The sequence below is a fragment of the Rattus norvegicus genome, chromosome 1, assembly GCF_036323735.1.
Source record: "Rattus norvegicus strain BN/NHsdMcwi chromosome 1, GRCr8, whole genome shotgun sequence".
Classification (NCBI taxonomy): domain Eukaryota; kingdom Metazoa; phylum Chordata; class Mammalia; order Rodentia; family Muridae; genus Rattus; species Rattus norvegicus.
In genome coordinates, this window is record NC_086019.1 from 161,625,139 (window position 1) to 161,648,745 (window position 23,607).

General features: G+C 41.2%; 2 protein-coding genes across 18 annotated transcripts in view; both read left to right on the forward strand.

The window, feature by feature from the left end:
- Positions 1-12,485, forward strand: part of Pak1 (p21 (RAC1) activated kinase 1) — a 115,225-nt gene extending 102,740 nt beyond the window's left edge. For 8 of the 9 annotated variants that reach the window (XM_063287516.1, XM_063287517.1, XM_039109396.1 and 5 more), the window contains 5 exons: positions 873-990; positions 4,139-4,238; positions 5,149-5,345; positions 8,076-8,213; positions 11,216-12,485. In XM_063287516.1, coding sequence (XP_063143586.1) covers positions 873-990; positions 4,139-4,238; positions 5,149-5,345; positions 8,076-8,213; positions 11,216-11,302 — 640 coding nt within the window. In that variant the 3' untranslated portion in view covers positions 11,303-12,485. The remainder of the gene's footprint in view (positions 1-872; positions 991-4,138; positions 4,239-5,148; positions 5,346-8,075; positions 8,214-11,215) is intronic. The other variant, NM_017198.2, reaches the window with a different exon arrangement.
- Positions 12,486-19,592: 7,107 nt separating this feature from the next.
- Gdpd4 (glycerophosphodiester phosphodiesterase domain containing 4) overlaps positions 19,593-23,607 on the forward strand; it is a 108,892-nt gene continuing 104,877 nt past the window's right edge. For 7 of the 9 annotated variants that reach the window (XR_005499322.2, XM_006229796.5, XM_039101084.2 and 4 more), the window contains exon 1: positions 19,593-19,695. The gene's annotated coding sequence lies outside the window, so the exon portion shown is untranslated. The remainder of the gene's footprint in view (positions 19,696-23,607) is intronic. The other 2 variants (XM_039101081.2, XM_063280971.1) reach the window with 1 other exon arrangement.

Sequence of the window (23,607 nt, forward strand, 5' to 3'; positions counted from 1 at the left end):
TGTCCTCGCCTACTGAGTAAGAAACCCATTTTTAGGATGAAGAAAAGATGACAGAACTCATACCTTAAGCCAACACACGTCTGTTTTCACAGCATAGTAAACCTGTATAGACTTTACAGCTTTTAAAAGATTTATTACCAACCTTTCACTTGCTACATATGTTATGCTGGATTATATTAAAATTATATATTATATATATATATATTTAACATATTATTTTACTCAAGGATTTATTAAGTAAATATTGTTATCATATTGGTATCTGCTGTGCTGGACTAGGGTCTTGAACAAGATCCAATAATTATCTTATGGATCTCAAATCATCTAATAGAACTCTCAAGGAGGTCCTGTGGCCCTCCCTTTTGATGGTAATATGGCTTCCAGGTCCCTGCCTTTTCACGTGTGTGTACTGCCTAGATGCTTTGCAGGCATGGGAATAAAGCCAGTCTTTCTAATTTTAGGAGCTATCCTTTGGTATTTGCTAAGATGTGATATTATATTTTATTTTTTTTTTTTTTTTTTTTTTTTTTTTTGGTTCTTTTTTTCGGAGCTGGGGACCGAACCCAGGACCTTGCGCTTCCTAGGTAAGCGCTCTACCACTGAGCTAAATCCCCAGCCCCTATGTGATATTATATTTTAACCTAGTATTTTTAGTTTTAGTGTGTGGGGGACTTCACAGACCATGTATGCTTTGTTTTTTCTGGGTATATACTTAAGCTACTTAAAATTACTGATTCTGCCCTCCAAATTTTTCTTCAAAGGCTGGCTGAGATAGTTTTCTTTATATTCTAGGTCCCTAGGTTTTGAAACTCACTTCAGTGGCATAATGTGTTCTGACTGTTCCTTCTCACCCTATACCTGTCTTCCTGCAGTTACCTTGTGGGAGATGAGCTATGGGTTGTCATGGAATACTTGGCCGGAGGCTCCTTAACAGATGTGGTGACAGAAACCTGTATGGATGAAGGCCAGATAGCAGCTGTGTGCCGAGAGGTAAGGCCAAAGATCAAACAGGAAGTGACCTCCATATTACCGTCCATAAAAGTTCACACCCAAAAGAGGCTTCAGCATGGGCTCTGTCATAGTAGGAGAAGTTAGTTCTGGGACTTATCATTCACTTTGTATGCTTGTGTTTTATAATTTCTATAATCATGACTTTTTTCTCTGAAGCTAACTGTTCTGACCATGGCAAAAACATTAGAAAGTACCCAGAAGTATCTACTTAAACAGTCATAATTTCAATCTGTAGTTATAACTCTTCTAGCACATACTATTTTCCTTCATCTCTTTTATTTGGACACACATTTGTCCTTGCTTCCTGATTTGTGTACTGTGAATGGAGGAAGTTAACATTGCTAAGGAGGTAGTGGTGTGGTTCAGATAGCTAGTCAGAGAAGATTTCTTCCTTGATTTGAATATGCATCTAAATGACGTGTAGAGGCAAGCCAGCAAAGTTCTAGGATAAAGTAACTCCAGACAAAAAGCCTAGTGTGGTGGCATATACCTGCCATCCTGGCACTGGGAAGGTGGAGGCAGGAAGGTCAGAAGTCTAAGATAATCTTTGATTACATGGCAAGTTCCAGGCCAGCTTGAGATACAAGAGACCCTGCTTCAAACCAGTAAATAATCATAATTTTAGACAAAATAAACAGAAAAAAGGAGCATAAATAATACTTTTTTTCCTCATTGTAGTTAGATCTCTAGAATTCTGTGATGCTGTAATAAACTTTCTAGCAAGTTCCCATGAGAAGCAGTGTCAGCAGAGGATAGGCACATTTTCACATTTCCAAGTCAGAAAGATCATAGTGGGAATAAACAATGCTGAAGTCTGGGGTTTGGCTCTTGAGAGACTGAGGCAGGGTTTCTCCGTGTAGCCCTGACTGTCCTGGCACTCTCCCTTTCTGTAGACAAGGCTGCCCTCCAACTCAGAGATCTACTTCCTTCTTCCTCCCACTAGTGCTGGAATTAAAGGTTCACAGCACCACTGCCTGGCCCTGAGAGATAGAAAAGTTAGGAGATTGAAAAAAAGAGTGAGATTAAACATTTTATGATATAGTGTCTGAAGGTGGAAAACTTAAGGCATATGGATGAAATTAGAGTTGCATATTTATCCAGTGTTAATGAGAAGGAAATGCATTAGCAACATTGTAATTCCAAACTGGGATTTCTAGGCGTTCAGAATTCATTTACTCTACCACTAATGCATGGACCTTTTAAAAATAATTCCTTCCCAAAAGCCCCCCATCACATTCTTCCTATGAAATTTTAATACTATGGATACAATGGATAATTGTATCTGCCCTTTGGAGGGTCAAAAGTCATGTTAATTTGTTTTCACCTCTGACCTTGAAGTAAAAGCCTGGTGACTTGAGTTTAATCCTCTGAGCATTAACAATAGGAGAGAAGCAAAGCCACAGAGCTGTACTCTGATCTCTACATGACTGGTGGCTCACACACCTCAACTCCTGTAAGAATTAATAAAATAAAATCTTGACAGAAACCCTTAATTTGATCCCCAGAACTGTACCAACAGAGAACTTGGGAAGAAATATAAATTACTTGAATAAATAGTATTGTTATTCTTAAAATGTAATAGAGATCACTGTTACTTTTGATACTGCTTACTGAGACATGATCCGTATGCCGAATAATTCATCCCCTTGAATATTTCAGTATATTTATAGAGTGACTATTAAAGATATGGATTTAAAAAACAAAACACTTGGGAGCTTGAGACCATAAATGAGCTGAGAAGAGTAGTAAACATAAGGTCCTGAGTTTGATCCCAGGTACTGTGCCAGTGCCACCAAAACATGGCCAAAAATCTAAACATTATATAATAGGTGCTTTATTATTCTTTAAATCTAATAGTGATGCCTCTTCTGAGGTTCATGGGCACCAAACATACATACATGTATGATACAAATACATACATGCTGGGAAAATTCTCGCATAAAATAAAATATACAAATCTTATCTAAATTTTTTAAAAATACTGCTTACTTTTAATTAAAAAAATTCTTTTGCATTTGTGTGTATATGTGTGTGCATATACATGTATATGGTGTGTTCAGACCAAACTGTGCATGTGGAATTCAGAAGACAACTCTACCATGTGAATTTTAGGAATCTAGCTCAGGTCATAACATTTGGTGGCAAACTCTATTACCCACTAAGTCATTTATCTCACTTGCCCAGAACCCAACATTCTCATTTACCACTGTAACTAACGTTAGTCTGTCTGTCACTCGCTCTGTTGGGTACGTATTAAGTTTGTGTGTAAGTATTGGGGGATCATCACAATAGGTGGTTTGGTTTTTATTTTTCCTTCCTCCCTTCCTTCCTTTCTTTCTTTTTTTTCTTTCTTTCTTTAAAAAGATTTTTTTTCTCATGTTCTTTACTGGTTGTAATCATTACTAAATCTTAAAAGTCTTATCTGATGGCTCTGTGGGTCAGCACAGAATGTATGCTTAGTGTGTGTGTAAGGCCATGGTCTCAAACTTCTCAGCACTTCAAAACAAATCTGTCTTTGTAAATGATTTTTAAATATCTCTATATAGAACTTAAGACAAATTCAGGTGCCCACTGAACATTTGTCTTCATGCTTCATAAGGATGTCAAATTCAGTGTGTCCCAAATAGTACAGACTTCCTTTCCCAAAAAATTACCTACTAAAATCACTTTCATGTGTCTCCTTTCCTAGACATGGAAATATATTGATAAAATACTTTTGATTAAAGAAAAATTAGAAGACAAAATCAGCATCCAGTCTTAAAATTAATTAATTAAAATTTAAATTGTGTGTTGTGTTTGGGTTGGAGGGTTAAATGCACATGTGGATGCCCAAAGAGGCCAAAGGCATAGGATCCCCTCAAGTGAAGTGAGAGACAGTTTCACGCTGCTCAGTGTGGCCACTGAGCCGTCTCTTCAGCCTCCTCCACCTCCACCCTGCCTCGTGGGATTTTAAAAGGCTTTGTTAGGAAACAGAAGACTTGGCTATAAAGCTAGCTTTGCCTCCTTACATAGGGAAGTCTGTTTATTCCTGGAGGACTTACTTCCTTTGTCTTAAAATAACGAGGTTAATTTATTGTTAGTCTTGTGTATTATAAGTCTCTTTCTTCTGTGCATACTACTTCAACAGTGTCTACAAGCTTTGGAGTTCCTGCATTCAAACCAAGTCATTCACAGAGACATCAAGAGTGACAATATTCTGCTGGGAATGGATGGCTCTGTCAAATTAAGTAAGTAGGAGGCTTAGGAATGGTGACACTTAACTCTGCATGTCGGGCTAAGTCTCTGTTGGGATGGTAATTAAATAATAGAAACTATAACATTCATCAAAGAGACTCACGGTATTTCATAAGATATATTTATAGTCCTCTGTACTATGTTATATCTTACAGTGTCTTCTCAATCCTTTTATACATTATAACACTTTCCCTCCTGAACGCCTGCTTCCGTGTTCTCTGATAGGTGCTGGGACAAGTTAGTCACTTTTACCACCTTCTAAGAAACTGTCTAGTATGAGAGACTTGTAATGAATTAGAAAAACAGTTTTATGTAACTCTGCTCATTCCGTGATTTGTTCAGCAAATGTATTACACGCCAGTCTCTTCCGAGGTCCAGAGAAGACTGTCTTTACTACCGGCTCACAGTTTAGGTAACTGTGTAGTTTCAGTTAGTGTGAGTGAACTACAGGTAGTTTTTTTGTACAAGGTGTGGAAGCAGTTGCCCAGACAAAGAGTGTATGCCAGGAGTGGGTAGACAGTTGTGAGAGGATTCTGTCGGTGCAGGGCGAAGGGTTGATAAAAGTAGGGCCATGTTTAAGTGTTGGTGGTTGGGGTTTAATTCAGGGACTTATATCTAAAGGATAATGGAATGAGTTAATTATAAGGTTCTGAGTTATGGGAATGTTTTTTATGTATAAAGGACCAAACCATTTGGATTGAGGAAAAGGCAGGAGGCTAGAGATGTGTTCCTAATATTCCTCCTACTTCTTTTCATGGTTGAATGAGGAATGAAATAGTAGCAGTCAAGTGAGTCCTGCTTTGGTGAGACAAATTACAGAGAGCAAGCTTGCTGCCCATGTGTAAGTACACAGCACGTACTGATGGAGTATCCTAAGTGTATCTTTCCTTTCCCCATTTCTAGCTGACTTTGGATTCTGTGCACAGATAACTCCAGAGCAGAGCAAAAGGAGCACCATGGTGGGAACTCCATATTGGATGGCACCTGAAGTTGTGACACGCAAGGCCTATGGACCCAAGGTTGACATCTGGTCCCTGGGTATTATGGCAATTGAAATGATTGAGGGGGAGCCCCCATACCTCAATGAAAACCCTTTGAGAGTAAGTGTGCTCATCGTCTAGAAAATTATTTGGATTTCTGTCTCTAATCCCAGGAAATTGTACTTTTCCTGTGTACCTAGGCATAGTTACACATTTTTATAATCCTAGACTTACGAGACAATCTTTAGATTGCCAGTTTGAGACTAATTTGTCTCAAAAGCAAAAACAAGAAACTAGTGAGATGACATAGTGAGTTAAGGCTCTTCCGGCCACATCTGACAACTTGAGTGTAATCCCTGAAACCTACGTGAAGAAAAGAGAACCAGTTATCACAGCCTGCCCTCTGACTCCCACATGAGATACGTGGTATACATGTACCCACACTAAATACACAGTATACACAAAATAAACATGTAACATGCATAAAACCAAAGACAGATAGTGTTGAATTTAAAATATAAATGAATGTAAAATATTAAGTTGTCTGGGGATATAGCTCAGTTTTAGAGCTCAATCCTAGAATTGGGGGTGGGGGCAGGGAGGAAGTGCTGAGTCCTGATTATATACAAGAGATTGTTCTGATAATACAAAATGATTCTATAGTAACAGATGATAACTGCTGTGGAAAATGTCAGATAAGAGAGATTGACAGTTATAGGGAAGGTTTTATGTAGAGGAAAGTTTTCTCTTACTAGTTATTTCAGCAGAAACATGAGGTAGTTAAAGGAATAACCATGATACTTAGTCTCATGCAAGAGTTTCCAGGTATCAAGAATTTGATTTGATTTTTGACTGGAAAAATCAAAGGAGGCTATTTCCCAGGAAGGAGTGAGGAAAAAGTAGACTGGTAGCCAGAGTCGGCAATAAGAAAAGGGCCAGCCACTAAGTCTTGTGGGACAGTGTGAGAATTTGGCTTTTATTTTGCATCATCAGAAGGGATTTTCAGTTAGATAATAGTAAGAGGAGATACAGTTTGTGTTTGAAATGGATCATGTCAGCTGCTTCTTTAGGAAACAGACAGTGAGAGACTGATATAATAGTTGAGGCAAGAGTGGTAGCTTGGGTGGCACTCAGAACACAGGAGAGAAGTAGACTTGGGGAGTGTTGGAAGGAAGAGCTGACAAGATGCCTTGGATGGTAAAGAAAGTGGAGTCAGCAGTCACTACATCCCTTTGCATTATTTACTTTCCTGTTTAATCTGCTGTAATTAAAGCACTGTCACCAAGGCAAGTTGTAGGAGAAAAGAATTTATTTGTGCTTATGGTTCCAAGGGAATAAGAGTTCCTGATGGTAGGGAAGTGGCATGTTTGTTAGCAGGATCTGGATGCTAAGAGCTTCTGTCTTGAAACGCATGTGAACCAGAGAACTGGAATTAGGGCAAAACCTTAAGCGCTGAAACTCTGCCTCCAGTAAGGCCTTAATGACCAGTTATAGACTGATGGGAATGAATGCCTAACTTGAATAAACCCATAGGAGCAGAAAAGGAGAAGACTAAGATGGCGTTTACAAGTATTTTCTCCTCTTACATGAGTTTTGCTATGAAGGGTGACAGGGAAATGGAACAGTATCGTGTGGAGTTGAAAAGGGGCAGCAAAAGTTTGTGTTAGTTAATGGAAGGGAATTAGCAGCAATGGAGAGGAAACAGTATACAATAAAGATGGTGATTTTGATTGTGAGCAAATATGAAGTTACTTTGGTTTACTTTCTCATTTAGTTCTCCCATCTAGTGCAAGAATTCCCCCGTAAGGATATCTACCCTTAACGACATGCTCAGATCATGTTAGCTTGGATAGCTACAGTTGCTGGAAAGTGCTTCGTTATCTCAAAATGAAACTTGCTTCTCTAGTTTCTACTTTTTAGTCCCAGCTTTGCTGTCTCACTCCACAAATAACACATCCTCCTCTGCCTCAGATAGGAGGTTAATCAGTGTGGTGTGATGGAGATAACACTGCGATTAGAGTCAGCACTCAACAGTGAGTGCCACAGCTGGGTAGCCGTACATGTGAAATGGGGATAATCATCCTTGCCCGCCTCTTACTCAGAGTTACTGTGGTCATTTAAAATGAGACTGGGTAGCTGGGTGTGGTGGTAGTACACACATTTAATGCACTGGGAGTCAGAGGCAGGCAAATCTCTTCAGTTCCAGGCCAGCCTGGTCTAAAGAGTGAGTTCCAGGTCAGCCAGGGCTGTACAGAGAAGCCCTGTCTTGAAAATCAAAACAAAACAAACAAAAGAGTCAAAGATGGACAGACAGAGGGGGAAAAAATCTTTATAATTAAAGAGCTTAATGTTTATGGAAATTTACTATTACTATATTTTTCTTCTCCCAAGAGCTGCTTCATTTAAGGGGCAGGGAAGCAGCAGAGAAACAGTTGCTGTCTAACCAAACATGACTTTTTACAGTTCTCTTGGGTGAAAGTGTCAGCAGCAGATTTCTGCCAGCAACTAAAGAGACGTTTAACTTGCTATGCCAAGTAAAGAATAAACCCTTAGGTTTGTCACACCTCGTACATTTACAAAGTGCTTTCCAAATGCACTCTTTATTGTTGTGGATATATAAAGAATTGTTTTATTAGCAAAGACGTTATATGTTACGTGCATATATATAGTCACATGACCTTGAATGTTAAACCTGATCCTTGGGTTAGTATATTCTCTTCAGGGCATCAGAGCTGCATCAGAGCTGTGTGTTAGAGCATACATAGCTGTGGATCTCCAGAGAGCATGTCTAGATACCAACAGAGAGAGCCTCAGTGAGAACACAACATGATTCTTCCTTTGTATCGCTAGGCCTTGTACCTCATTGCTACCAATGGGACGCCAGAGCTTCAGAACCCAGAGAAGTTGTCAGCTATTTTCCGGGACTTTTTGAACCGCTGTCTTGAGATGGATGTGGAGAAGAGAGGTTCAGCTAAAGAGCTACTGCAGGTAACGTCCTCCTGCAGGGGGGTGCCTACCCAAGCCCTTGATCGTATCTTGTCTGAGGTTGCTGATTGAGACTTCTCTCCTACCATCTCACTTTGTATTTGGGCCTTTGCCTAAAGTTGTCTTTCAGTTTCTTCTTCAGTCTGTTTAAACTTTCCACGTTTTCGTAGGTTGAGCTCATAGTCTACTTTCTGAGCTTCTCTTCAAGTTTTTTTCTTTGTCTTTCAGATGGCTTTTATTTTGCCCTAATTCCTCTGTCAGAGTTTGGGTGTTGAGAAGTAGCTCTTTGAGGAGTTTAATTTTGTACAAGTTGCATTTACTGGGGTACATGTAACAGTGCAAAGAAACATCAGTCTGGGCAGTGGTTCCCAACCTTCCTAATGCTATGACCCTTTAATAAAGTTCCTCATGTTGTGAATCCCCAACCATAAGATCACTGCATTGCCACTTCGTAACTGTGACTTTGTTACTGTTATGAATTATAATGTAAATATCTGATAGGCAGGCTATCTGTTAGACAGCTCTTATGAAAGGGTCTTCCAATGACCCACAGGTTGAGAACCAGTGGTCTGAGGGGAGTGCAGTTTTGGAGTCCCTAGAGCGTCATCATCTGCCCTCTTGAGATGTTGGCAGCAATGCTCTGTCTGTCTGGAGTGAAAATCCTTAAGTGTGTTGTGAGATCCAGAGTTGGCTTTACCAAGTACTTCATCCTGAAGTCGCAGCTTAGTTCATATGGTTTCAAAACTACCTTTAGCAAGTGACATCATTCATAGCATTTATTTTGATATGATTTCTTATGCCTTTTACTGAAGCGCAGACTGATAATTTAAGTATCACATGAAGGTTTGTGGTGATGACACTTTATGCCTACAGATCAATCAGTTTACTGTGTATCACTAGGCCAGAGCATGACTAACCAAAATACACAAAACAGGCCCTTAGCACACTGCCCTGAGTTAGTTAATTATGAGCCCCCCTATTTTGACACTCTGCTGTAACTTCTGTTTTATTACTATCTGGGTTTCTTCTTATATAGGGACTGACTAGGAGTTAGTTAGTGTTCAGAAAATACAGAGTTGAATAGAGATGTTTACTTACCTGCATGTTTAACATCTCTAAGTGAGGCTACTGTTTATAGCACTGGCCAAGTAGGTATGGGATCTGGGTTCTGCAAAGTATAAGCTGTTATTTGTAGGATCCTTTGGGATGAAAAGCCTCCTTAAACACATGGTACAATATAGAATCCCTTTGCCTTCCATATCATTTGTGTGCTGGAAACTTTAGGCATTGGGAAATATACCAATGCTGTGCTAAGTCTGTGATAGTTGTAAACATTCCTTGTTAGGTGCCAATTTGTAGCTGTTAAAAGTGCCCCCTGGAGTTTTCTTCCTGATATAGCAATGTTCTTAATAAGTGTACTACCGTGGCTCTCCTAATTCTGGTACTAAGCCCTATGAATGTAAATGCTTTCACAGCAAGCCTGCGAGTTACAGGATTGGTTGTTCCCATTTATGTCGTAACTTTTGCCTGATTATACAGTTGACAAATAGCAGATATGGGGTCTCAGCATTATCTGTTCAGCTCTCAAGAGTATATGCTCTTACTGCTTCTGTAGACTCAAAAATTGTCAGAGCTGGAAGGTTTATAGGACTTACCTACTTTACTTTGTTGAGAGAAGGAAATGGAGGCTTCCTGCTGGGTATTGGATGCTGCTGCTCTTGTCAGAAGAGTTAGAAAACTAGAACCTCAGACCCAGTTCTGCAGCTTGTCAGTGTTACCTGGTAAACGTTCAGATCCTAGGCTTTTCAGAAACTTAAGCCATGAAGTCTCGTGTCTCTTCTCCTGTGAGAACATACATAGTATAGATATATACAGGATGAGATACTGGATTCATATCTTCAAGCTTTGGTGAAGATCACCTAGGTCTCAGTTCCTCTGTGTATCCTGTCTCTGTCCCAGTGAGCTGAATCAGCTTTCAGCACAGAATGCCTCTACACAACTTCATGTGCGTGTCTGTCCACATACATAACAATACTAACTAGGGATTATAGGAATGATGGAAGAATGAGATGTTTTTCAGAAAAAGAAATTCAGCTCTGATCTTTATTATCAAATGGAAGAAACGGTCAATATCTTCCAGACAAATGTAAAAAACAAACAAATACAAACAACCCACCAGTATAAGAGGTTCAGAGCTACAGAAAGAATTATTTTCTGTAACATTTTTATATGGTATTTTCTCTTAAAAATTTTTTAAATTGGAAATATGGCTCAAAGTACATCCCAATGAAAATAATTTTGTAAAGGACCTTAAAGTCCTTACCGGGACACTTATCCTTGCTGGAGTCAATGATTGGACAAAGGTTCTTAGCCATGTATGATGCGTGCTGATAGTCCCAGCTGAGGGCTGGAGTTTCAGACTAAGGATTAGTGTCTTCTCCAGAAAGAATACTCTGTTATTGCAGAAGTTTGAATTTACCTAGAAACAAAAAAAAAATCATACAAAATGAACTTTTTGTCCACTTCTTTCACTCAAAGTGTCTGTGGATCCATTGTGCTGTGCTGTCAGTGTGTTAGTTACTGTGTTAATATTCTGTATAATGCCATATGAATATGAAACTATTAATCCTTCCTTTGAGGTTTTTCTTACATTACTGACTTACAAATAAAACTTGTATACTTGGCTAATGAGAGAACCAAGTTACTGGGTATGAGCACATGCTGCCAAGTCTGACGACCTGAGGACAATTTCCCTGCGCCTGTAATAGTGAAATGAAGTCATTTGCAAATTGTCATTGGGTGCACACACACACACACACACACACACACACACACACACACACACATACACACACACACATCATGGCATACATGCATGCATGCGTGCACCACACACATACAAAGATAGTAAGTTTTCTCCTTCAATTCAAGATTAATCTGGCAATGATGCCCCTATTGTCTTGTAAGAATGGCAAATTCTTACTCTTTACTTTTTCTTCTTCTAGCATCAATTCCTGAAGATTGCCAAGCCTCTCTCCAGCCTGACTCCACTGATTGCTGCAGCAAAAGAGGCAACCAAGAACAATCACTGAAACCACGCTCACCCCAGCCTCATGTGCCAAGCCTTCTATGAAATAAACACTCGTTTCGGGAACTCCGACCCCTCATGTCCTCTTCTCCTTTCCTTGCTTCTCCCATTTCCTGATCTAGTGCTCTCAAGACTTTGATCCTTGGAAACCGTCTAGCACTGAAGAGAACCGCAACCGGATGACTAATCCAGCAGAGGCCATTTCTAAATAGGAATTCCCTTTAGCTTGTGGGCATGGAGGGGACTGATGAGCAAGGGTTTACCTGAATAAACCTGTTTCTACGAAACAGAAATCTCAACCATCCCATTCCTTACCCCTCACAATCAGTTCTTAACTCTATAAACTTATGGTTTGATAGCATTATCAATTTGCTATCAGTTGAAATTGCTTTCGTTTTTTATTTCTGTGACCAAATTGCCCAAACACTTCATTGTATTTGAAAACCAGAACAGCTTTGAAATGCCACGGGGCCTGATAATCTGCCAGGGACATGAAGAGGCTCTGTTTCCTGAACCATGACCTTGGTGCAGCTGATCCTGACATGGGAGAACTACCATGTTTTTCTTTGTGTGTGCTTCTAGCAGCTGTTTTGGAGAACCATAGCCCAGTAGTGTTCCCGTGCTATTTCTAGTGAAATGGTCTTAGCTATGTAGCAGCTTTTGATTCCCTGCATCCCCTAGGCTGCTGCCTGCATTCTGTCCTTATTTATAGCATTGAGAGATTTCCTAGAGCACATGCTAAGTAAGAGAAGTGTGAGAAGTCAGAGGGAAAGTGCAGCTACTTTTAGCACATGGCTGGCTCTAGCACCTGTCCAGCTATACTTGTGTGATATTTCAAGATGTCAGCCTGTTTCTACCTGAGACTAGATCTTCTGGTAGCTTAACTATTTCAGTCAAAAGAGAAGGTCTGCAAATACGAGGTGATGTGCTGCTAGTAATAAGGGGACCCTGTTTTTAGGTGCATGACCAAGTTCTCTGCAAGTGGACATGCTTACTCTGGATATTACAGATGTTTGCTACCTCCTGCTCTCTTCGTGGTTTTGGTTCTCCTGCTGTGGTAGGATGCTTGGCCAGCATTGTGGCTTGTCATGTCAGCCCCACTGACTACCTTGTCATGCTCAGAGGTCCTACTGCCTCAGCAGCACAAGTTTCTATTTCCTTCAATAAAAGGAGATGAAAATACTCTACAGGAAGTGTGTCTTTTTTCCCCTCTTTTTCTGTTGAAGTGAATCATGAAGTAATCATGATTCTTCATGAACTGTTTGAAAGTAAGTTGCAGTAGGATGTCCCTTTGTCATTATAGACATCCATCTGTAGACTTTTGCTTCTGTCTTAGGGATTTATTGCTGTGAAGAGACATCATGACCATGGCAACTCTTACAAAGGAAAATATTTAATTGAGGTCAGCATATTGTCATGGCGGGAAGCATGGCGGTGTGCAGGCAGACATGGTTCTGGAGAAGGAGTTAAGAGTTCTACATCTTGATCCACAAGCAGCAGGAGACTGTCACACTGGCCAGACTTGAGCTTTAGTGACACTTCTTCCAACAAAGCCCCACATCCTAATACTGCCACTCCCTACAAACAGGCATTTGAATCTGTGAGTCCTGGGGCATCCCTATTCAAACCACCACACTTCTAAAAACAATTTTCAGTTTAGTTATACATTAAAAAAACTTAGCAAAACCAAAACAGCAACAACAAAATGTGTTGTTTAAAGACTAATTGTAAATACACATGTATTTAGTGCCCATATAAGAAACGGAACACATCTAGTGTCCTAGAACTCTCTTCAACCTGCCATTCCCTTATGCCAACCCCAACTCCCAGCAACCACTGCTACACTTAGGTAAATCATATGCAGCCTGTACTTTCACAATATACAAATATATTCCACAGCAGCTCATTCTCCCAGGTTGGTTCTCAGGACGATGTAATTGTATATAGGTCTAGTCTAAGAACTGAGAGTGATGGGGCTAGGCAGATCGATACTCCAACTTGTTAAGATAAGCACAGATTCAACTTCCAGTTGAAAAGGATAACCTCTAAGATGACCAAATACAACAACAGCTGCTGTAGGTCTAAGGTCTTGGCAAACTGAGATTTTTCTGCTCAGGGGTATCTGTCCTCAGGGTGCAGTCAAAGTGTCCTGGGCTGCCATTCACAAAGTACTTAGAGTACTTTCCCAGGCTCGCTGGTGTTGGTAGAATTCACTTCTATCATAGAAGCCAACAATCTAGAGCAGTGGTTCTCAACTTTCCCAATGCTATGACCCTTCAATATAGTGAGTTCTTCCTGTTGTGGTGGCCCCAACCATAAAATTAGTTTTGTTGCTACTTTGTAACTAATTTTGCTACTGTTATGAATAGTAATGTAAGTATCTGTGCTTTCTGATGGTCTTAGGCTGGAAGGGCCCTAAAGGGGCCTCCACCACCATGTTGAGACCTGCTGATCTAGAGGAAACAAGTAGCGTAATGTAACTGAAATCTATTGAGTGTTCCATTTTGGCTCACCCACAGTAAGTATGTCCTTGAATAAACTACTTAAAGCATCCGAACTTCAACTTCCAGATCTAAAGCAGGTGTAATAATAGCGTCTACTCTAAGTTCCTGGGGAAATAAAATCGTTTCTGCTGAGCATTTGGTACGATCCCGGGAAATGGCAAATGCAGACCTATTTTGTAATGCTTGAAGTGACCTGGTTTGTCAGGAGACTTTATGCTAACTCTGACTCTCACTGGCACTAAAATAGGAACCTTATATAATAATCTATATCTGGGAGTCTAAGTTATACTTTTAACATTTTGATCAAAACTAGTTTCTAATCATAAAATCAACAGCCACTTAAACATTGGTAAAACTTGTATCTGGTCGGGCATGGGGGTGACGGTATGTAATCCTAATTTTGGGGAGATAAATACAGGAAAATAGCATGGGTGAATCGTGTTACTGTGTCTCAAAAAAGAGACCAAAATAATATATGTGATCAAAGGTGCTTGTCCAGACTGTTAAAAAAGCAGAAAAACAAAACCGAGCTTCTTTTCTTGGTAAGTTGCTAAGTGATAAAAACCTAATAGTATTTCATATCTCTTTTAGACTTGGAGTTCAAAAATTTTTATTAGGGTTGTATTAAAAGCAAAGGGAAATTGGGGGGCTGGAGAGATGACTCAGCAGTTAGGGGCTCTTGCAGAAGACCTAACTCCAGCACCAGGATCTGACTTCCTCTTTGTGTCTGTAGGCACCCACACACGTGGCATACACTCACACAGACATACACATAAAAATAAAGGGAGATTTGGATGTCAGGAAGATGCTCAGCAGATAAAGGCACTCATGCAGCCTGCTGACGTGAGTTTCAATGCACGCACAAGCACGCACACACAACAAAAGAAATTCAAAAGTAATACACAATTTTTTTTTTCTTTTAAGAAGGGTCAGACAACCTTTGTCAGACAAACACTACGCATACTTAACAAAGCATTTAACAAAAGCTTCATCCACGGTTTGGGCTTGAGGCTTTGCTGCTGGATGGTTGTCGAGGGTCTGGCACCAAGCCTCAGCATGCTGCCAAGAAAAAGAAACCAGAAGCTGGCACCAGACAGGTGGCATATGTACTCAAGAGTATATCCCTTCCTTCATGTCTCCGCTCTCATTCTGTCGACTTAGATAAACGCCAACCTTCGACCGTTTACTCGTTCTTCAGCCCGAGCACTGAGTAGTAAAACTGCTCTCAGAATAGAGAAGTTATAACTGGTTTGGAGAACTACTGCACTCAGCTTCAAACTGCCGAGAACTTAGGGGCTGGCTACAGTTTTTAAGTTACCAACATTTATTTGGCTGAGAAATCTCTAAGCTAAGGGGAACCTCTATCACCGCAGGGGCTTACATGTGTGTTCATGCTTCCATGTTTGTGACTATGTTTCCCAAGTGTTTGAAAAATACAGGCTTTCTAGTTAACAGAAAACACCAACCAATCTTGTGGGGTTTAGTTGGTTGGTTGGGTTTTTTTGTTTGTTTGTTTGTTTTGTTTTTGCAGAATTTGTCAAAAAAAAATAGTGTGCAGGCTGGGATATAGCTCAGCAATAAAATACTTAACATGTTCAAGGAGCCTCGAGTTAAAACCTCAGTGTTGTCAAAATAAGTGCACAAAGCGAAAGATGAAAAGATGATACAACACTGCTCATCACAAAAGATTTTTATCTCAAGTTTCCTTATAAAAATTGTTGACCTAAAATTCTAAAGAGTCTGGAGTGTTAAAGAAACAAATGAATGACGGGCTTTCAGTTTTTAATTTTGAAAGAATTAGAAGAAACAAGCACAGTTTCCCCAAAGTCAGTGAGGTGGCTTAGTGAATAGATGTGCTTGAGTTCAAGCCCTGAAATTCACATGGTGGAAACAGAGAACCCAGTCCCAGAAGTCATCCTCTGACTTCCACATGTATGTACATATGTCTGCACATGCATTCATGCATACACACACACACACACACACACACACACACACTAAATGTAAAAACAAAATTAACTCCCTCAAACAAAAACAGTGTCTTTAACACAATCTTACTGGAGTTCTTCACTCTTATTTTTTTTTCTAGGATCAGATAGGGTTCAACAAAGTGAACCTCCATGGCAAAAGACAGTTGAACTGAATGAACATTGTATCTACAAAACCGAGCCAGTTCTGTTGGGATAAAAAAACAAAACAAAACAAAAAAAAAACCCAAACACTATCTCCCTATGATCAGTGAGAGCCTGTGGTTTTAAGAAACCACAATCCCCAAGTCAGCTTTCACTACTGATTTCTAACAGCCTCCCACAAAAACGTGTTAAATACATTCATTCTTTGAATGGAATATGCGACTAGACTTACTTGATCGATTCTTTCATATTCTTTTTGGCCTGTTTTGAATGCTTTCATTTTGTTTGTCTTGCTTAACCATGGATCAGGCTCACACCCAAGACACCAGAGCCACAGCTTACTTCAGTGTCACCTGATACAAGATGGGATGGTGGGGAGGGGCTCTCAAGAAGCAATCAGAATGAAATTTTGAAGAAGTCTACATATCACAAAAGACTGCTCAACCTTTTGACCTCTACCTAATCTCAGAGGGTGCCAGCTTAGGGTTTCAGAATCTGATTGGGAAGAAAGGGTAAATAATTCAAGGCTTAAGCTTCTTCTCTTCATCTACACAGTCATCATTCCGTGCACCAGGCAACTATAAGGCATACTCACTGGAGTTTAGTGTAGTCAGAAAAGATGCAGCCCCTGAATGCATTCAAAGGGTTGGTCGTCCGTAGCTTCTAACAAGTACTTAGTTAAACAACCGTTAACTGACTCTTGCCAAGAGCTTCAATTGGCATAAAGAGATGAGTAGATGTAGTTATCTTAGTTGCTTTTCTATAGCCATGGCAAAACACCATGGTCGAAGAAATTTAGGGAAGAGTTTCCTGGGGAAATTTAGGGAAGAGTTTCAGAAGTGAGCCCATGACCATCATGGCATACATGGTGGTAGAGTTGGGTGTGGCAGCAGGCATGGCCTAGAGTAGTAGCTGAGAGCTTACATTTTGACTCAGAGAGCGCTAACTGGGAATAGATGGGCTTTTTTTTTTTTAAAGATTTATTTTTATTTATTACATATCTAAGTACACCGTAGCTGTCTTCAGATACACCAGAAGAGGGCATCAGATCTCTTTACAGATGGTTGTGAGCCACCATGTGGTTGCTGGGAATTGAACTCATGACCTCTGGAAGAGCAGTTGGGTGCTCTTAACCACTGAGCCATCTCTCCAGCCCATGGGCTTTTGAAACCTCAAAGCCTACCCACAGTGACACACAGACTCCAACAAGGCCATGCCTCTTAATCCTTCTCAAACAGTTCCACCTGCTGGAATCAAGTACTCAAACGTAGGAGCCTATGAGGGCCGTTCTCATTCAAACCATTACCGTGGTCTAGCCAGTAGCAAACAAAAGTAATTACCACCAATGTGGCTAATGCAGTAGTAAGATGTTTATTTTGAAGGAGATAGAGGGTATTTAGAATCCACTGACAAGGCATAGCAATGAACAATATTTTCCCGAGCTGAGCCTCACGTCAAGACTTACTCAAAGAGGCTGGAGAGATGACTCACTGGTTAAGAGCACTGGCTGCTCTTTAGAGTACCCAGGTTCAATTCCTAGCACCCACAAGGCAGCCCACAACCATCAGTAACTCCAGTCCCAGGTGATCTGACATCCTCTTCTGGTATACATACATATATACATGCATGCATGCATGCATACATACATACATACATACATATTTACATACATATGTGTATTTACACACACACATAGTTATAGTTATAGTTATATATAGTTACTGGATAAAAGTTGAGAGCAAGAAGAGGGTCTGGCAGTAAGACAGCATAAGTAAAGACACATGATGGCATGAGAGATCAGATCAAGGCTTTGTAGGTGCCACTGTCCCCTGTTGCTGCTTGCTGCAACCATAGTTAATCCTACGGTGTCCTTCAATATCACGACTCACAGTGAGCCCTTAGACTGCATCTGCTTTAAGCTGTTTGCAGACAGAGTTTCAAAGACAGCAGAAAACATTCATGCTCTGAGTCCTGTAGAAGAAGGATTTGGTTATAACGGTTCTTCTTTTCACAGAATTATTCCAGGATTCATGAGCCAAGTTGGCAATTTTACATGCCACAATGGCACCGGCAGCAGGTCCACTTATGGGGAAATATTTGAGGTGAGAACTTCATCCTGAACCACACGGTTCCAGGCATCTTGTCCATGGCAAACACTAGACCAAACACAAATGGTTCTTTTTCCATGTTAACTGCAAAGCCTGAGTGCCTGGGTGGCAAACATGTGGACTCTGGGAAGGTGGTAGAGGCATGAACGTTATGGGAGCCATGGAGCATTTTTGGTCCAGGAAGCATTTTTGGACCTGCAAGATGATCACCAGTGCTTACTGTGGACAACTCTAATTTTTCTGACTTGTGGGCATCTTACATTCATCTTTCTGTAGCCCAGGAGGCTGCCCCAACCCCATCTGTTTGTAATTTCCTGTAATCTCTGCTCTTACTGTTGGGCTTCCCCTCCAAGTCTAGCTTGATCGCAGAGTTACGTTTATTATTATGAAGAAAAATAAATGAGAAAAAAAGAGACGAGTTCAAAAAGTTCGGTGTTGCTGGGGAATCGGCGTAAGTGGGAATGGAGGAGGGAAGTAAGGATGGAGAAAGGGAGGGAATGCGACGTCAGATTAAACCTTAGGGTATATTTGAAGGACAGTCGGTGTTGTTAGAAGATCAGTATGACCTGCTCTTTGTGGGGCTGCCGGAGAGTGTGAGTACTAAGATTAACTCTCTCTTAAGCAGTGGCTGCACACTGAGAAATTTAGGGGCTTTTAGTGGGCCTCGAAATACAAGAACAGGAGTAGAAGAAATGGAAAGAAGTGGACAAGAAATGCTACAACAAGCAAGGCAGAGCTTGGCCACTCTGCCAGACTGCAAAGGAAAGGGAGGTGTCAAGAATGGGACACTGGAGACAAGACAAAACAAAACAGAACAAAACAAAACAACAAAACAAAAGAATGTGACACTGTTTTCAGGTCCTGTCATTTAGAGCCACGGGAGATGGAGCAAACATGAAAAGAAAGAGTGGATTTAGTCCACACAGTCGCATATGCCACATGAGAACAGCCAATGTGCTGTCGAGTTTCTGATTCATGAGACCTTGCATTGGGAATACAGCAAAAGCAACAGAGGAAGAGACACAAAGTCTGTCTCTGTCTTACCCATTTCCATGCATGTAGACACACACAAACACATGTGCACACCAAAACCAAAAAACAAAAACAAAACCACAAAACAAAAAACCAAAACAACAACAACAAGAACACTCTTAAAAATAAAATAAACCCAAAGGTAAAACTGGCTCATTGTCATGTTTGAAACAGGTTTGTTTTCCTTTAAGGGAATGAGAAGAGACTTAAATGGTGATCTGAATAATTTCACTACAAAAATAGCTACCATGAATTATGCAAGCAATAACAGCTACGCTTTTTTTTTAATATTAACCATAACAAATCAGACAGCGTTTGTTTACCTTGGAGGGCACAATTAAAACATGTCGCTCTGAGAACATGAGTTCTAATCCCAGGCATCAACAACAACAGCAACAACAATTTACCACAATACTTGGTCCTAAGACTGGGGGCCTGGTTTCACAGAGTCTTCCCAGGCTGCAGCCCTATGCGAGCATGGCCGTGCCCCACGACGAGTGGCCACGCCCCCGTGCATGTGCTCAGTTCAGGGGCTCCCTCGTGCCTGTCCTCCATCTTGAGAAACGCTTGTCTTCACAGGTGTGAAATTCAGATTTGCGTTGGCGACTGTAAAAAATCACCGTAAGTAGTGTTCCCATCTCTTCGGAACTCCCAGACATCACCCAAACAAGGAAGTTTCCTTAGGTTTACAGCCCGTAGCTCAGCCTGCGGGGCGGGGGTTGCTCATCACTGGAGGTGAGCCGACCAGCCAAGTTTCCACAGCTCTAAGGAAAAAGGGGTTTCCTCTCCACAGCTGTCAAGGGACAGGAGCAAAGCTCTGCAATCCAGGGATGGCCAAGCAGGCCCCCAAGGCTGTCACCCTGAAGTCCCTGAAGGCTTGTTTCCACCTCCGAGGATCACAGTTCTATGCTGCCTGTCAACACTTCGTTTATCTAGTTTTTGTGGCAAGAAAAATGTCTACTCTAAGTCCCTAGAGTCACTGTCTGAATTTCTGCTCAGTCTAGCTAGTGAATGGTGGCGTCTTTTAGATTGAGAATGGACCGACTTCGGGAGGAATAGATTTGGGAGGATGAAATCGTGGTTCAGTTTTACCCATTTATTTTGAAGTACCTGTGAGAAGTCTAAGTGGAGCTTTCTTCAGACTGTTGTAGTGAGTGAAGAGGCCTGGGGTGGGAATAACTTAATCGATCCCCTCCCCCATAAATGTTAGAGTTGAGTGTGAATTCAGCTACCCCGGCTAGTGCATAAACCCAAACAAAGGATTCGTGGGTACCTTGAAATGCTGGCCGTAATGATCCTGAGTCAAAAGCTGGGTTTTATTCAGTATTCAGTTTAGCCTCCTCCTGTCACAGAGCCTTTTCTTCACATCTGCCATTAGCTTTTCCAGTACTTACAACCAGAGACATCAAGACATACACACACACACACACACACACACACACACACACACACACACACAGTGATCTCAAACCAATCCACTCTCTTGTTTCCATTGTGATTATTTCGTGTTAAGGAAGATTTCTTTTTATTTATTTATTTATTTATTTATTTATTTATTTATTTATTTATTTATTTATTTATATTTCTGAAAGAGCCATCTGGGGCCACAGGCCGTTTGGAAATAATTTTATTTTATACGGTGGAAACAAGTAGCAAGAAGTAGAGGGAGCTGTGCAGAAAAGGGAAAGGAGAAGACCGTACAGATGGCTTGTAGCCATGCACGGCCTGTGCAGTGCTCACTGAGGGGACAGAACAACCATTTGACCCATGGAAAGGCTTAGCCTTCACCTGTGGCCTCTGTCCTCACTGACTCCCCACCCTGGGTTGTCTTATATCATCTGTGTTAGCATGGAGTATTTGCATTTTGTTATTGCTGCAAAATATAATAAATTTGGCTTCTGGAAAAAAATACATTCTTTTTTTTTTTTTTTTAAGCAGAGAAGGGGTAAACTGCCTTTTTTATTGTTGTTCTTGGTATTTATACTTTCTCAGGATAATTGATCACATGGTTAAAAAAATACATTCTTAAGACATCAGGGTTTAAAGGGGTTTAAAGCCGGTCACTGTTGTTTTCTGTCCTGGGGGTTTGACCCCAGGACTTCAACCAACGTTATGTAAGTACCGAGTTACTGAGCTATGTCCCCCTGTAAGTCACTTTACATGTGATCACTGAAATTGTTAAAAACAAATCTTCTCATGAACTATGTTTTTAGCTGGACTTGGTGTTCTATAAATGTTAGGACTAGTTTGTTGTAATCATCTCTACACAAGGTTTAAGAAATGATCCCTTCTGTGTGTATGCGTGTACCTGTGATGGTGCAATAACACGAGTGCATGCGCTATGGCTCATATGTGGAGGTCGGAAGACAACTTTCCTGAGTCCTCTCATCCCACCGTGGGTGCCAGGGATTGAACTCAGGTCCTCGGGCTTACAAGGCAAGACCTTTCACCCACTGAGCCATCTCATTGGCCCACATATAGTTTTGTCTGTTTATTCTGTTATCTTAGGCACGTTAAGCCTCCTGCCCAATGTAAGTGTAGATGAGTTTATTTCTCTTTTGGAGACTATGTGATTAAATACATGTAAACTTAAAACATTTTAAAATTATTTTTCATCATTGTGATCCTTTTAATCTCCACTAATGCTTGCTTGCTTTCTTTCTTCCTTTCTTTCTTCCTTTCTTTCTTTCTTTCTTTCTTTCTTTCTTTCTTTCTTTCCTTCTCTCCTTCTTTCTTTCTTTCTTTCTTTCTTTATTTATTTATTTGGTTTCATATTTACTTTGCTGGTCTTTTAGTAGAGTATACTGATTTTATCATTTGCCCCTACCTTTTCACCCATTGAGTTAACGTCTTTTAAAGACTTATTTTTATTTGTGTGTGTGGGGGGGGGGGGGGAGTTACATAAGTTGAACCTTTGGCCCCGTCCATGCTGAACGAGTGCTCGGCCCCTGAATTACCTCCCCAGACCCTTTTTCTCTCTCTTGGTTTCAGTCTCAACAAATGAAACAGGCGTGTTTGGCTGCCTATTTTTCACTTAAACACATTTTGCCTGTTTTTAAGCTGAAGAATTTACTGCATTTACATTTAAAGTAGTACTGACCTTTGAAGAGTTAAATCTGGCTACTGCTCAGGAAGGCTGGTCATTTTGTAGGGCGGACTACATTCTCTTTGTTCCCCTTGTCTATGCTCTTCACTGTAATCTGGCTTTCCTTTTATTAGGATTGTTGCTTTTTTTTTTTTTTTCAATTCCAGTTTCTTTGTTGTTTGCTTTGAGACAGTGTCTCTTCATGAAGCCCTGCCTAGCTTGGAACTTGCTACCTAGACCAGGCTGGCTCTAAACACAGAGATTCACTTGCCTCTGCCATCTGCCTTCTGAGTACCTGTATTAAACTTGGATGCTATCGTGCTGGGATCCTACTTTCTTTATTAGCTTTTTAAAAAATTATTTATTTATTTTTACACTCCAGACTTTATTCCCCTCCCGGTCCACCCCCTGAGGGTTTCCCTTATCCCCCCTACACTACTGCCCCCGCCCCCGTCTCCATGAGGATATCCCCACCCCACCAGACCTCTAAACTCCCTGGGGCCTCCAGTCTCTTGAGGGTTAGGTGCATCTTCTCTGACTGAACCCACACCTGTCAGTCCTCTTCTGTGTATGTGTTGGAGGCCTCACCTCAGCTGGTGTATGCTGCCTGGTTGGTGATCCAGTGTCTAAGAGATCTTGGAGTCCAGGTTAATTGAGACTACTGGTCCTCCTACAGGGTCACCCTTCTCCTCAACTTCCTCCAGCTTTTCCCTAATTCAACAGAGGGGTCAGCAGCTTCATTGGTTGTGTGCACATATCTGCATCTGATTCTTTCAGCTGCTTGTTGGGTCTTTTGAAGGGCAGACATGATAGCCCCCTTTTTGTGAACGCCCCATAGCCTCAGCAATAGTGTCAGGTCTTGGGGCCTCCCCTTGAGGTGGATCCCACTTTGGGCCTGTCACTGGAACTTCTGTTCTTCAGGCTCTTCTCCATTTCCATCCCTGCATTTCTTTAAGAGAGGAATAATTATGGGTCAGAGTTTTGACTGTTATATGGCAACCCCATCCCTCACTTGATGCCCTGTCTTTCTGCTGGAGGTGGGCTCAACAAGTTCCCTCTCCCCACTATACGGCCTTTCATCTAGTGCCTCCCTCACCCCCACCCCCCCCCCACCCCTCGCCCTGAGTCCTGAGAGTCTCTCACTTCCCAGGTCTCTGGTACATTCTAGAGAGTCTTCCCTCCTCCGTCCTCCTGAGGTGGCCTGTTTCCATTCTTTCTGCTGGCCCTCAGGGCTTCAATCCTTTTCCTCTATCCAATATCAGATCAAGTTCTCCTCTCCCCGCTCCCCCATCCCCTTTCCCTACCCTGGCCCTCCCTACCTCCCTACTTGTGGTTGCTTTCTTCTCCCTCCCAAGTGGGACCGAGGTGTCTTCACTTGGGCCCTTCTGCTTGTTGATCTTTTTGAGTTCTGTGGACTGTATCTTGGGTATTCTGTACTTTTTTGTTTG